We start from the raw sequence: 15,514 nt of genomic DNA on the forward strand, positions 1-15,514 counted from the left end.
AAAAAAAAAAAAAAAGAAGAAAAAAAAAAGAACTTGGTGGGTGGTACATATAAGACTACATTCCACACCATAGCTTTACTGCCAGGCAAGCTCTATCCAACAGCCTTCATACCCAGGCCTTTCTTCTTTATCAGCACATTCCAGTCCACCCGTCTCTATTGGAATAGTGCTGAAGACACTAACCACCTATTCTTCTCCTGCCCCTTATCCTCCTCTGTTTGGAAAAGGATTCTCAGCAACTGTTGGCCTTCTAGTAGAAGTATCCTCCCCTTGAGCAGATAATGGATCTAGGTTGACATGACCTTTGCCAGCTTCTCCATCACTGACAAGAATGGGAAATTGTCCTTTTGTGCTACCTCAACAAGGATTTTTGATACCCCAAGGAATAGGCTTATTGTTGTCTCTTAGGGCCTCCCACTCTTTCTCTTATCCCCCTTGACACAACCCCCTCCCCCTTGATTGCCCCTTGGTTGTTCCTTGCTCTTAGGTAGAGCCCCCTTTTTGGTGTGATTTTGTGCTGCCCTCTGGCTTGCTTTTGGGCTGTGCCCCCCCCCCTTCTCTCTCCCCCTCCCCCTTGTATATTCTTTCCTCTGCTAGGTAATGAATTTATTTATTCATCAAAAAAAAAAAAGACTACAAATTAAGTCTACATGAAAACAGATTAAGTGGAAATTTTGAAGTTTGGTAGCCATAGTAGCAGTAGCAGAAGAAGTAAAGGCAATAATTTTACACGGTCACCCAATTAACTTACCACCACAGAGTCAAGAGGGATGATACGGAAACCAGAGGGTAAAAGAGGTGCATCATCAGCAAAAGATGCATCAATTGGAGCAAAAATGAGTTCAGCACAGGTGCCTACAGCATTCTCATCCACCCCACTACAGAGCTGAGAAAACAGTAATAACAGAGTCAATAACATAAATGCTAAAATTGACTTTCTGATCAATAAAAGAGAATGTCAATAATTTAAAATTTGCGACAAACAATAAACATAAGCTAAATAGAAGCATGTTCTCTCCCATTAAAAAGAAGAAAACACCACTTTCCCATCTGAACCGGACAACCCTCAGATGTGATTGCATTTAGCTTTATTGACAGATGGCTCATGATAGAACGGGAAGATACCTGAGATGGGAACGCAAAGTTGCAGAAGAGAAAAAGAATAACGTAACCACAATCACACCACACTCACGTTGAAACCTTTTCAATCAAATTTTTTATTTCAAATCTGTTTTATTGTTAGGTACATGCAAATATATATATATATATATATACACAGAAATAAACACTCCTAAGTGGAATGTAAAACCCAAACTGGCTCAAACTCTATCTCCAATTCTTACATAATCTACTTAAAAAGCAAAATATGATAATATTAAATATATAAAAAAATAATAATAATAAAAAAGGACTACAAACTAAACCCAAATAAATAACTGAACTACTATCAGTCCATGTTAGACCAAAAACCTGTGTTGGGCCAGCTCTGTCTGGGCTTGGATTTCCAAATCCAATCGTGATGGTCCAACCATTTCTACTGCATCAACTCTCCTCCTCTAAAGCAAACTCAACTACATCGAGTTTGAACAAGGATCGAAGAGAACATCTGAGTACACACAAGAGGTAAAGATCTCATTGTCCGTTGAAGCTTTGCTTGCGGAACTTCATCTCGAGTCCACTGGGTTGGATGGGATAAGTGTTCTCATAACCACAAAGTCGAGCCTTAAAATCAAACAACCACGGTCACCCTAGGAGGATATGACACACTTTATGGGTAGGACATCACATTGCATGGGATCAATCAAACCACCAATAGAGTCACCAATCATTTATCTTGAGATTAGTATTGTTCACCCATGCAACTTCGGAGGGGTTAGGATGCAGCTGTTTCTTTAAACCGAGCTTGCAAATGGCGTCTTCAGAAATGGCATTGATACAACCACTACCACTGTCAATTACCATGGTCCACAAACTGTTGTTACATCACACTTTGGTTTGGAAAATACTGTTGCAACCAATCATCATCTTCAAAAACTGTGTGGCCAAAAGTGGATGAAGAACATGACAAAGATGATGTTGTCTATCACTATTACTATCATGGACTTCACTAGGTTCATGATCTCACTCAGACTCTAGAAGTACTAGGTTGTTCCTTTGTTTCTTCTTTCGAAGTAGTAGCCATGAGTTCTTCCTTATCAGCGAAAGCGACTTCGTAGGCAATCAGCTGGATGCTAGTACAGAATTGACCTAAGGGTACAATCCATAGCGAAACTATGTGACCAATACCTCTTCATCCAATTCAAAATCAGAACGAGTGACTCAATAGTAAAACCTGGCTGCATACTCCTCAACTGTCAAGTTATCTTGTCTCAATGTGCAAAAATGAAGTACATGCATTCTTTTTTTTTTTTGGGTGAATAAATAAATTCATTACCAAGGAGATGAATATACAAGGGGGGAAAGAGGGGGGCAAAAGGAACAAGACCTCAAAGGAGCCTAAACAAAAAAGGGGACCAAAACCGCAGCTAAGAGAAGGGATACATCGGGCGGTGATGGAGGGGGAGCCCCCAAGAAGTGACCATCAACCTATTCCTAGGGGAGTCACGAACAAGGCGGCGACGGAGACAACCTAGTTTGGAGCTGACAAAAAAATAGATTGCCTTCAAATCTTATCATATGATCGAGTTGGAAGTCCATCTACGAAGGTTATGCTCCATCCAAATATAAAAGATCGTGGCTCTAAAGGCAATCTTCCCAATAGTGTCACAGATAATATGGCCTCCAAAAGTCATGTCCATCCAGATCCATTCTTTAGACAAATGAAGGATTCTCCTGCGAGAGAACCAACAGGAACTAAGGACTCTCTTCCAAATGAAGGACGAGAATAAGCAAGGAAAAAAGAGGTGGTCAACATCTTCAGTGCCATTCCAACAGAGCTAGCAAGAGGGGGGACCTGAATGTTCCAGTGGATGAGTGAAGTTGTGGCATGAGAGGTGACCCTTAAACCAGATGTTGTTGCGCCACGGCACTAGGGGCCTTTGGTTCGAATAAATTCCCAGGCAGAGGCGGAGGTGAACGATCCTTGGGGAGAGGGGAGCCACTGAATCTTGTCCTCTCTTCCACGATGACCTGAAGGGATAGTGGGGAGGGAGGACTTGAGATCGGCAAAGGGAGGAGGGGAAAGGGGAGGTGCCATCCATTAGCAAAAAGGATGACATTGACTTTGGCCAGTCTACTCAAGCTAGATGAATAGATGGATCTGGGCGAGATCAAAAAAAAGAAGAATGTCTGAGGGGTGCCAAGGGTCCACCCAAAGAGAGGTACATGCATTACCTCTTGTCAATAAGCAAGAATCTTTGGTTCATGGCTTCACTCATCTCAACCAAAATAGTGACTAACCCAATGCATCGAGTCCGATTTGTTGCTGATGTTTGATCCACCAAACTCGAATCATGCCCTTCAGCTTAGCTTCTGCAAATATAATCTTTTTGGCATCAGTCAAACCGTACCATTTGAAAAATATCTCCAAACTATGAACATAGTAAAGATACTACTCTGGATTGTTAATCCCATAAAAATCAAGTATGTCCAGCTTCGCTTCTCTTTCAGCTCCATAAAGATGAATCGTCACATCGACCAACTCCATATGGTGGTGGTGGTGGTGGTGGTGGTGGTGGCGGTGGTGTAACATGAAACGGGCCTTATGGGATGGAGTTGGAAGAATCCCCAAACTGTATGGGACTCTTTCCTTTATCAGAAGCCACCACTAGGTCAACAGAAGCTTCCATGGATGTCATTAATCATCATTGTCTGGATGGAACTGACATTTGCGTTGATGATATCAACACAATCTATGAGGTTGGCAATCTCAACACGATCTGTTAGTTTGGCAATCTCCAACCTACTTTCATCTTTATAGGAATTAAGCTATTGAAGAATCTCACTATTGGCCATCATGGTTATGATATGGTTAGAATCTCCAAATTGATGGTGATCTCAGGGTTCAGAATCACTACGGGCCCACATGAGCAAGAGGATAGTCACATCAAAGGTATAATATAAGAAATAGAATCACGACTTAAAGGAGACAAGCAAGCAATATTGGGGGTAATGTCAGAATCAAAAAAAAAAGGGGAATACTAACTTAAAGGATTGGTATTTAAGTAAACTCGCAAATAAAAGGGGGAGAAATATTGAGAATAAGGGTTAAAAGGGGAACATATCATTGGGGAGGGGAGGAAGACGTGGTTGTCTTCAACCTCGGTCCAACGAACTAGCAGGAGTAGTGTCAACTAACAAAAGAAGGATTTTGGCTCAAGAAATCCAGTTCACTAGGGGGGTGGAGGTTCGAACCATGGTGAAGGTCTTCAAATCCAGGTACGAACTCTACAACACCGAAAACCAAAGACCACAAAAGAGAATCCCCCACACCAGATATTGGTTCACACTAGAATTTTGGGATTGAATTCTCTACTACAGATCCTCTGAAAACCAGGTATGTGCAAACTCAATTCTCTACCTAACAACTAAATTGGGTTTCAAAACTATGTGTGTGCATGTTGTAGAACCACGTAGAGGTTCTGTTTAATTTTCAAATCAGGAAGAGTATTAGGTTCGAGATTCCAAGGATGAAATCACCAGGGAGACATAATTCAAACCTTTGTTCTCGGCATGGCCCAGGTTCTATTGAAACCTATGAACCAATTAGGTCATGCTAGGGTTTAGCAGATGGGGAAGAACAAAAATAGTAAAGTAGGGTAATATTGAACAGAAAAGAAGAAAGAAAACAAAATACACACACACACAAAGGAGAGGTCGTACCTCGGCGAGGGAAAAGAGAGAGAGTAAAGGGAAGATGGGGAATTTTGGCTATGGTACCAAATTGGAGGGGCAATGATAGAACAGCTAGAACAGGAAGATACCTAAGATTGGAACACAAAATTGCAGGGGAGAAAGAAAATCACATAAGCATAACCACGCCACACTCACGTTGAGCAAGCCCAATCAACTTTCAATTTCAAATATGTTTTATTATCGGGTATATGCAAGTATATAAAGAGAAAAAAACAGACTCCTAACCAGAATGTAAAACCCAAAATGGCTCAAACTCTATCTCCTATTCCTACGCAACTTATTCAAAGCAAAGCATGATAAGAAATAAAAGGCCACAAACTAAACCCAAATAAATAACAAACTACTACAAGCCCTTGTTAAAAACAAAACTCTGTTGGGCCGGTTCAGTCTGGGCCTGGGTTTCCAAACCTGATCGTGCTAGTCCAACCATTCGAGTGTCACATCATTTATTTTCTAAATCAAAGGCGAGATATAACAATATAAGTCATCTTTATTAGGATTCCATAGTGAGATTGCCACAATTAAAAAGTTATAGATATCTTAATAGTATTCTATATTTTAATTTCAGTATGTAATTAGTTCCAACCAAACCAATTTGTAGGAAAGAGCTCCAATGGAGAATGAATCTTGAAGAATCCAAAAAAGATAAGATAAATCAAAATCTCTCTCCGGTCTTACAGACTAGAAAAAAAATCGTTCTTACAGTATTATATTTTTTTTTCTTTGGTCCTTTATAACTAACTCAGTCAAGTGCTGCAGCTTCCTCAAGAGGTAGTGTTGCTAGGAACTTCTCTACAAAAATCTGTCTATCCTCTAACTTCGGAAGTCTTTATATTAATAATACTAAATTCTTTGCAGTAAAAATGTAAAAGTGACAATAACCAGTAAACCAGTACCTACAGAAAGAAGAAGATGAAGGACAATGGAGAAGGATAAAGAAGTGAAAGAGAAGGAGCTAGAACACAATGGGATAAGAAAGATAATCCTATGATCATATCGTGGTCTATCCTTTAACTCATATATTGTCAAGTCATTAACTCTTAGTAGGAATCCTACTAAGAGTCTAAGTCAATTAGAATAAAGAAATAACTGAAAAATAAAATTTCATAACAATTAAACAACTATCTAACAACTAACTGCAACTCAAACACTAACGCTAACTATACCACTTATCCCACAGTACACCATACTACCCCATGCTACACTCTAACAGTAAATAAATAAATATTTATCAAAGGCAGTTCAAATATACACAGGTTTGGAAGCTGGCAGTAATGAGGTTTTCTGCCGCATAGGAGCTGAAGAAGTATATCCAGAACCATCTAAATAAGGAGAAAATCTAGCTTAGATGCATTTAAAGTCCCCTTTGTCAACATCAGCCTCACGGCCCACCTTGCACTGACGTTTCACTCTACAAAGATCCCTTGGATATGCTCATTTTTTGTTTTTTCTCAAATAAACAGCTAGAAAAAATTGCCACTTCTTGCCACAAGGGAAGAATTATGGACAGAGCAAACATGTAGACTTCATTGATTTGCCAACTCACTTCACACGGATGAGAATTGTTTTAAAATGGAAGAATTTCGATTTTTGCCACCAGAGTAAAACCCACCTCTCAAAAGATAAGTAAACTGATGAGCCAATGAATGAAACATGAATAATAAGGGGTTATGACATTAGTTGATCAAAAACAAGATTACTTACTTGCAAGAGAAACATATCCCTAGGTATAATTGTCTCATCCTGTCCGCTGCACATGTTTTCCAGCTTAATAACCTCTAAAAGCTGTTTCATACACATTTTTTTCTTGGATAAGCATTCAGCACATGGTAAGAAGTTTCAATCATGTAATTAAGTTATGTAAACAGATTGAAACACTCATTCATTGACAATGCCACATAAAAACAGGAAATTTACACTGGAGCAAATTTCTTACCTCCTCGTGCTCAATTGTGTGAGCCAATGGAAGGATAACCTGACCACCAAAACTTCCAATCCTAGACCCCGGTAAGCTACAGGGAGCAGCTTTAACAGCTGCAGCTGAGTAAACATCAATGCTGTTGTCTGCCCATTCTGAGCGATGCTCCCGAAGGAATCTGAGGAGTATTGCTGGAGGCACATTCTGCAAAAAAGAATGAAATCACAGATGTATATTATAAAATGTCTGACTAGAATCATTTTAAATTCGGTTTTTTTCGAACCCAAGAGGTTATGACATTGCTCAGATCAAAAGATTGAGAAAGAAATTCAAACAGGAAATGATGACGATATATCAAATTGGCATAAGAACAGATCAGATTAGACTATCTACGTTAAAACTTGAACACAAAGAACCAAACCAGAAATATGACTTGTTAACTAGTTTCCTCCTGCTACATCAATTTGATTCTACAGCAGCTGGACAACTAAAACCACAATAAGGAATTGAACTTATCACAGCATGTTTGATGCTAAAAAACAGAAGATACAGAGAAAATACAACATTCCTAGATTTTCCATGGAAGTCAAAGGACTAGGAGAACATCTCCTCTCATCATGCCTGGAAGGCATATGTTAATAAATATAATTTCAAAAGGCATCCAATATCTCTTCTCAGCATATATCTTCTTTCGAAAGGAAAAAATTAACAAAGACAAATAAGAGAAGAAAAACTAGGAAATAGTTGCCTATAAATTAAAAAGTATTGATATGCACCTTCATAATATTTGTCTAGTAATTTGACGATAGTAAGCAAATGCAGCAAGTTCAGTATCCTAACCTGCAAAAGCATAGATGCCTTGGCACATAGAACAGCAGTGCTGACAGAAGGAAATCCATTTGCGAAGGAAAGATTGACACCCATTATTTTCCCAGGAGAAGAATTCACGAGGACTGTAACATCATCCATGCCATCACTCCCCATCATAGACCATCCCTCATCAGTAAAACCATTAAGAGCTTCATTGAAACCCCTGCAGAGTACGTCAAAATTCCAATGTCAAATGATCTGTGTACCAGTGACAAAAAGGTGATCTCAAAGCATCAAATTATGCAGACCTGCTGAGCCTCTGGCTAAGTGCTCGTAGGGCTGCAGGCTGTCTGCCCCAACCAGAGACAATTGGATGAGAAACCTCTTGAGCAATCTGCCTTAGCTGACGTAAAGCCTGAATGAAACAAATGACAGATTAAATGCATAAGACAACCACAATTATAGCAACCTCTGCGCCTTGCACATAATTCATTGCTTGACTATTGTAATAAAGGAAGGCTTCTTTCTTTATTTCTTTTCTCTCCTCCCTTTTACCCAAACTTTCAAATCCTTGAACAAGAAAAGCTAAGAAAAAGACTAAAGGAAATTCTACAAAAATTTAAGCTGCACAGATAAAATTCCAGAGCAGTTGCAGGAAAATATTATAATTTCTACTTAGACAAAGATAGATTGTTGTACCGCCATTGTTGTCTTCTGTGCAAGCACTGTTGATGATTCATACAGCGGGCGCAAGACCTCTGGTACACTACATGGCTGGTTAATGGAATCAGGACATATGAAGTTATAAATGGATAGTTTTCTAGACCAAATATTGCCAATTCAAATAAAGTAATTAAATATAGGAAGTGAATTCACATGCCTCCAAGTCCATGTGATCGACAATATGAATAATTGATCCACCCCCTTCACAGGGTCTTATCAGGTACCCACTTGGCAGCATTTCTGCCCTGACAAAGTGTTGTACTGGTGGCATGCTTGGACCACCCTGAGTGTTGCTAAGTGATCTTTCACAGACCTAAGAATTGCATTAAGACATGACACTATCAGAAAAAATCTGCGTTTTTACACTGCAAATCAAAACAAGAATAGGGCAATCTTATTCAGTCTCCCATCGCATGCAAAGAGTTACATACCACAAGACTACCATCCTCTAATACAGAAGTGTAGCACAGCAACCAGAAGTCCCGAGCAGGTGCCAATGTTGTTGGTGCATAGAGCTGCATGAATAAATTTGAGATGTTAATTTATACCCCCCCCCCAAAAAAAAAAAAAAAAACACATGAAAGGTTAGTTATGCAAGTGTACATTTCCACCCACTATTTGTTGCAAGTTCAAAACAATTCTAACCTACCTGCATGTAAAGCAGCTCAATGGTTCCACCATTTCCAGTGGGCAGCACATTTAACACATCCACAGCTCGACAATCACGGAACCATGAAGGCCGATCTTTAAGGATTTCTGCAACCTGCAAGTAAATTATAGGTTTAGTCCTTCTCATAAGCACGATCAATGGTAATTCAGAAGACGAGACAAGGAGAAATTAAGACACCATGTCAAAGAAAGAACTCACCCTTGTAGGCTCTAGACCCACCAGGCCACAGGCTCGTGCAGCCACTCCAGCGCAACGATGAGAAATAGCAACGATTCCAATGGAATCCGGACCAGGCTGTTCAAAACAAAGGATGGTCACAATGGAACAGATTGTCAAATGATTATCAAGCAAAAGAACTTTAAGGAGTTATGGGCAACCTAAAGCTTCCAATAGGTTTTAATTGTTAAAATATAACAAGGACGTGAGAAATGAAAGAAGGGCATACAGAATGTCTGTCTATACAGAAATAAATCACTAGTTTCTGAGCACCATTCAGATTACTACTACAACAACAACAACAAACTCAGCCTTATCCCAACTTAATGAGGTCAGCTATTCAGATTACTGAAAAATGCAAAATTTCTTCTTCTTGAAGCCTTGAGGATAAAAAATAAGAGCAAACAGAAAAGAAAGAATAGGTGACCTTCATCCCAGGCATTTGGACCCACTCCACAGCAGTTCCAGTGGCCTTTGATAGAAACTCTGTCAAAGTCTCCTCTGCAATGGACAAGAGTCTAGAAAAATACAAGCACAACCCCATTAGCATGAAGAACTAGTATTTAAAGCACAAGCACGATGCCGACATGGTTTTCTACTAACCCAGCAGGGCTAGCATCTCTCGGTGGATGCTGAGGCGTCAAATGGTGTTGACCGCTGGTCACCACTGACTCACAACTTGTATCCGTGGTGGCAATAGCAGTCTGCAAGAAGGGAACCAAAAATGTAAAAACTTGCAATATAGGGAGGAATAATCAAACATCAAAATCAGCCACAGCCCCCCAAAAAAAAAAATCCAGTTTTAGTTCAGAAATTATTGTAGGTGTAGAAATTCAAATTTGAAGGAAAAGAAAAATAAAAATAGCAGAAGATCTATAGCCCTTACACTCTGAGTGTGTTGGCGAAAGTAGCCATTCTCATACACCAGGTGCGACACCTGCTTCTGCAACCTGTCATTCTCCTCCATTAAAAGCTTGTTCATTGCTGTCAACTTCCTATTAACAGCTTGGAGTCGTGAAGACTCTTTCCTCTGCTTCTCTCTGCATCTGAAGAAGGAAAACAGAACGCAATTCAAACACAACAAACTTGGACATTGAAATGACACTATAATTCATCGAGAAGCCATTACTTTTCCTGCATGATACCTTCGATTTTGGAACCAGACTTTGATTTGCTTCGGCTCAATGTTGGAGAGAATCGGGCACTCTCTGATAAGTTGTTGTCGTCGAATGGAGCTAGGTTTGGGGCATTCATGATATAACCTTTCAAGCGCTTCCACCTGCTCAGGAGTGTAACGGACATATTTTCCATTGTCCAGTACAGCTTTACTCTCCTTGCAGGACGTTGTCACGGCCATCATCACTTAAAAACCAGAGAAAGCACAGATAGCAGAAGCCAAAAAAAGATTTCCTTCCACTTTACGAACCGCTTAACCAAAACGTCAACTAGAAAGAGCTTATAGATTAAACGAAGCAGTTCTTACTAAATTGATCGCCAAGCAGGAAGCTCAGTCGGATTGATTGATCTCCTCTGGCATAAAACCAATGGTAATTCTACTCAAAACATCAGCCTGCTATTCTTAGGATCAGTAATTAAACACGTCCGCCGGGGGAGGGTGAAGCCGTGAAGGGGATATTAACCACGTTACTGTCTGCTTCTTCAAAATTTCACCTCCAACAATCTCGATACGCACCAGGAAGAAAATATTTAAGAAACAGGTCCCTGTCTCCCAAGCTGAAACATCTATGTCATCCTTCTCTCTATAAGAGGCAGCGTCGAACACAAGAAAAATAGATGTTTCGAGATCGGAGCTGTTCACCACTTCAAACGCCCTCAATGACCTGCTATCCAACCTGGGAAACTCCACAAGCAGAAAATCTATGGTTATTTCAGAAACATCCGTACAATTTAAAGCTTTGAAGATTTATCGCCCACCAATGTTGCCTGAAACAGTAGCCACAGTGATTCTTTCCTCCTCTAAACCTCAGTAAAAAGTTGAAGAAAGCATTCGCATCTGCTCTGTAATTTCCTAGTTGTCCGACGCGTTAGTGAATAAAACCAAAAGAAACAGGAGGAAGGAGTAGGATTTTCACACCAGAGGTTTCTTGAGATTTGAAGCTTCTTCTTTCTCTCTCTCTCTCTCTCACACACAGACTACGACGAGTCTGCGGAACAAATCGTTTGTTCCCAACCTGAAAAGCTCTAAAAAGCAGACAATCTATGCTTATTTCAGAAACATCCCTAAACTTTGAAGCTTTGAAGATTTACCGTCCACCAAATGTTGTCTAAAACAGTAACCGCAGTGATTCTTTCCTCCTTTAAACCACAGTACAAAGGTGAAGCAAACATTCCAATATGCTCTTCTTTCTCCTTACGTAAACAAAAGCAAAAGAAACAAGAGGATGGAGAAGGATTTTCACACCAGAGGTTTCTCGAGATTTAAAGATTGTTCTTCCCCTCTCTAGCACGTACAAGTCGGCGGTTCAAGTCGTATGATACTCTGATCCCCCACCCCTCCCCTTCCCCCTCGATTCCCAGAAAAACTCAGAACGAAAACCAAAATTTCTAGAAAAAGAAATAAACCAGTCGCTGTACTATTTTCTCGACATCAGAAACTTCAAAGTTCAAACAAGGATCTTACCCAGAAAATCCTTCCAGCAAAATGAAAGAACAAATGCAAATGCAGCAACACCGCCAACAGATAACTCGTCTGAGAGTTTCACGTTCTCCTCCTCCCCCTTACTACATACAGAGTATCGAGAAAGTGCTTGCAGCCGCAGAAGCTCTCCTCATCGTTTCAAGGATCTCTTCACTTATTTCATCAAATCGTTCCTAGCCTCTGAAACATCTTAGGGCTTCTGAAACAAGAAATAGTACTCTCACCAATATCATAAATAGAGATGGAAGTGAGGTAACAAGAACATCATTTCTCAAGGACTGAAATGCAGGAATCTAAACAAGAATCCAACCATGGAGACCCTGCAACTCCAATCTATCTTTTTGCCTTTGGAAGAAGAAAGCAATCAGACATAATCAAGCAGAAACCCTAAAACCTAAGACAAAGAAAATAAAAAAATTTCATCTTCCTCGACTGCCAAGAAGCACTGGTTCTTTGCGGTGTTGAAAACGAAGTAGAAATCTATATATATGACGTTTACCTGACGAAAATGCCCTTCGAATGACAAACAACCAACCCCGAATCTAATAATTGCATTAAATGCCATCAAAACTACTGAAGGCGCCGAACTGCTCAAAAACATTCATTTTGTATACCTAAAATATCCCTACGCATTAATAATAATTCTAAATGCGAAGGCGACAGCATTGAATAGTCCCGTTGGGGAAAGAAATCAAAGAAACAGGTGGGAGGATATGACGGTTATTATCGGTGAAAAAAAAAAAAAAAGGGAGGGATAAGCTTTTAAATATGTTATGTGGGGGCGTTTAAGGAATTGGGATACAGTTCATGCGGATGTTGCGAGTCCGCATCATGTGTCCCATTCACATTGGTCACTTTAAGTGGGACCTACAATATAAGAAAAACCAAAGTAGCCCAATAGAAAAATAGGAGACACCGGAGGAATGGAGAACGGTGGGACATAGGATACAAAACTCTTATATTGGAATCCGAACCTTAAAAAACGAGGCATGGAGGGGGTTGTGTGGGTCAGAAAAGGACAAGAATAATGAGAGGGGTTATCGCATGCGCCTCGATTTCTATTTTCTGGGCTATATTTTTTCAAGTTTTTTTTAAATAACATCATCACCCTCTTGTCATGATCGCCTTGCGGCCCATGCCTTCACACTTTATGTACGTATATCATGTCAGATACATACCAATGTGTACGTACACAACTTCACATTAGATACCGTATACTATACATGATGCACAAAGGACGATACGGTGGAGCTGCGGTCATGCTGTATTTGCGGAAGGCTGGAAAGATAGGCGGGCCCCACCGCTAACGTTATTTCCAAGTAGAAAACAAAGTACGAAATTCAAACAGTAGGGGGGAGAATTTGGTCGGCGGAGGAAAGAAACAAAGGGTTGAGATTCATGGAAGGGGTATTTTGGGTATTTCAAATAATTGGGTTGATTTGGGCGCTTGATTGCTCCCAACCACCTCGTCGTCGTCGTCGGCGGAGGCGGAGGCGGAGGCGGCGGCGGAGAGAACCTTCAGATTACTACTCACTAAGAAGAAAGGGGATTGGGTTTTGGGAGAGAGGCCCGCGATGTGCAATGCCGGGCTTGATACGTTCAAGACTAGACGCCGTAGCTAAGCTGCAGATGTAGCTTTCTTACCCACCCAACCACCCACTCACTCACTCACTCGTCCACACTCAAACGAACAGAGAAGCTACGAAGGAGCCACGAATTTGGGGCCTTGGTGAGGGAACCGGTCTGGCAGAGTTGCAGTATCAAAGGTTCGTTTCAAAGAGAAAGGACGGTCATCATCCATCAGGATCAGAGGACGGGACTAATCGGAGGCCGGTGGGCACCGTAACACACCGGTGATCAATTGACCTAGAAAAATAAAAAATAAGCTCCAATAGAAATCCAACACATGTTTACCAATGCCGGGACCACCAATGTGAGACTTAGCGTGAGTGCCGGAGTGCGTGACTTGTGAGCGTGACAATTCGTCTGTCCGTAAAACATGCGCTTCACTGTGCATAGCTTTGTTTCTTTTACCGGTAAATTCTCTTTCTCATTTTCTATAATAAAAAGAAGGAAAAAGTAAATAAAACAATTAAATAGGAGAGAAGTGGGAGCGGGCCCACCACAAAATGGCCACGCGTCGCTTTCGGCGTGTCAGAGTCTGCGGCTAGAAAAGGCATTCTCATAGGAAGTCGGGATCCCATCGTCAACGCAAAAGACTCAAGCGTCTTCGTCTTTCTTGGTGCTTTCTTTCCTTCCTTCATTGTGACACGATATGTCCATGTCTTTGGAGTTTATACACCGCAGCCGCCGGAGTAGAGTGAAATATCAACGGACAAATTTACCCTTCGATTGTTTCAAAATAGCAGAAGGGACCACAGGCCGCGGCGGTAAGCAGAGCTTTGGTGTGATGGGTGGCATTAGTTTCATGGGCAGAATATTCGACGGCGGCACGGCTTTAACGCCCATGCTTAATTGGGGGGCATTTTTCAAATCAAAGGACGAAGATGGGTTCATAGCACGCCCGACATGTGTCTTTCATACTAGAGTCCTAGCTCGAGTTTTGTGCAAGGGAGAATGTAGGAGAGGTTTAAGTGTCTTCTCAACTACTCTATTAAGTAGGATTCATGGGGGATTAAGAAACAATTTGTTTAGAAGAAAGCGGCAAAAATGGTGATAGAAATAGAGGGTGAGATACATGCTCCATTGCTCTAATGCCTCCATTAATCTATTATTACTCTTTGTTACCGACACAATCAGTTACTTTCTCCTTTACCATTTTTAAGGAAAAACTTAAAATTGAAGAGAGGAGAGGAGGGGGATAGAAACTTTCGTTAAACAAAGGATTTTTTTTTTTTTTTGGATAAAGATGGGTGTTTTTGATTAGTCCCACTTAGCTCACAACGGCATGAATTAAATCATATCAAGATTGAATGAAAATCATTCAATTTTTATCAAAAATTGTAAAAACACTAAACATCCATGTGAATGCTCTCTCTCTCTCTCTCTCTCTCTCTCTCTCTCTCTAAAATATACAGCTCAATCACTAGGCAAATGAAAATTTTCCTTTGCCTAAGTTTGGGCCTTATTGTTGTATGTATTTACTGAAACATCATTAGGATTTTGGGATGCTTTGGAAGTTTACATTCTCTTTTGATTCTTTAAAAGCATATTGGGTGGAGTTCCCTTGCAGATGGAAAATGTTTCATCAAGCATTTCAGAGAAATTTGAGCTTTTCAATGTCATTTTTCTATAAGATAGATTATATATTCATATGTATGAAATTCAATAGGTGTTCTATATCGGTGTCTAAAATTAATTACAGCTGTCTACATTGATTGCAAGCAATTTTCACTTCATTCTCATTCTCGAATTAGTAAAGGAGATACACAGCTTGTTAAATTCCTTCATCAAATATATTGAAGTTATTGGACCACAACCCAGTGTTTAGGTTCATGAATTACCTTTACCTGTCTAACCAACCTCTTTTGATTTATATGGGCTGGCATCCATCAACCTAGATTAAACATTGGCCACATGCACATGAGGGGCTTGTCTTCCTTGTCATGAAAGGATTCTACTCCTAACCCTTGACATGATATTGTCCATTTTAGAGTATGGATCTTATAATTTTAAACGTGTCATGTCATAGTAAGGAGGTCAC

At 40.3% G+C, this 15,514-nt stretch overlaps 1 protein-coding gene across 4 annotated transcripts in view; it reads right to left on the reverse strand.

The window, feature by feature from the left end:
• LOC122061292 (homeobox-leucine zipper protein ATHB-15-like) overlaps positions 1-12,315 on the reverse strand; it is a 35,568-nt gene extending 23,253 nt beyond the window's left edge. Inside the window, exons 1-16 of one of the 4 annotated variants that reach the window (XM_042624527.1) lie at positions 11,833-12,315; positions 10,675-11,044; positions 10,337-10,553; positions 10,078-10,237; positions 9,795-9,895; positions 9,619-9,709; positions 9,174-9,269; positions 8,955-9,068; positions 8,737-8,820; positions 8,463-8,618; positions 8,282-8,356; positions 7,891-7,997; positions 7,613-7,805; positions 6,791-6,976; positions 6,559-6,639; positions 752-886 (exon numbers count right to left, since the gene is read on the reverse strand). In XM_042624527.1, coding sequence (XP_042480461.1) covers positions 752-886; positions 6,559-6,639; positions 6,791-6,976; positions 7,613-7,805; positions 7,891-7,997; positions 8,282-8,356; positions 8,463-8,618; positions 8,737-8,820; positions 8,955-9,068; positions 9,174-9,269; positions 9,619-9,709; positions 9,795-9,895; positions 10,078-10,237; positions 10,337-10,553; position 10,675 — 1,797 coding nt within the window. In that variant the 5' untranslated portion in view covers positions 10,676-11,044; positions 11,833-12,315. Of the gene's footprint in view, positions 1-751; positions 887-6,558; positions 6,640-6,790; positions 6,977-7,612; positions 7,806-7,890; positions 7,998-8,281; positions 8,357-8,462; positions 8,619-8,736; positions 8,821-8,954; positions 9,069-9,173; positions 9,270-9,618; positions 9,710-9,794; positions 9,896-10,077; positions 10,238-10,336 lie in introns of all 4 variants that reach the window. The other 3 variants (XM_042624533.1, XM_042624519.1, XM_042624541.1) reach the window with 3 other exon arrangements.
• Positions 12,316-15,514: the final 3,199 nt, after the last annotated feature.

This window comes from Macadamia integrifolia, chromosome 2 (genome assembly GCF_013358625.1).
Source record: "Macadamia integrifolia cultivar HAES 741 chromosome 2, SCU_Mint_v3, whole genome shotgun sequence".
NCBI classification, from domain to species: domain Eukaryota; kingdom Viridiplantae; phylum Streptophyta; class Magnoliopsida; order Proteales; family Proteaceae; genus Macadamia; species Macadamia integrifolia.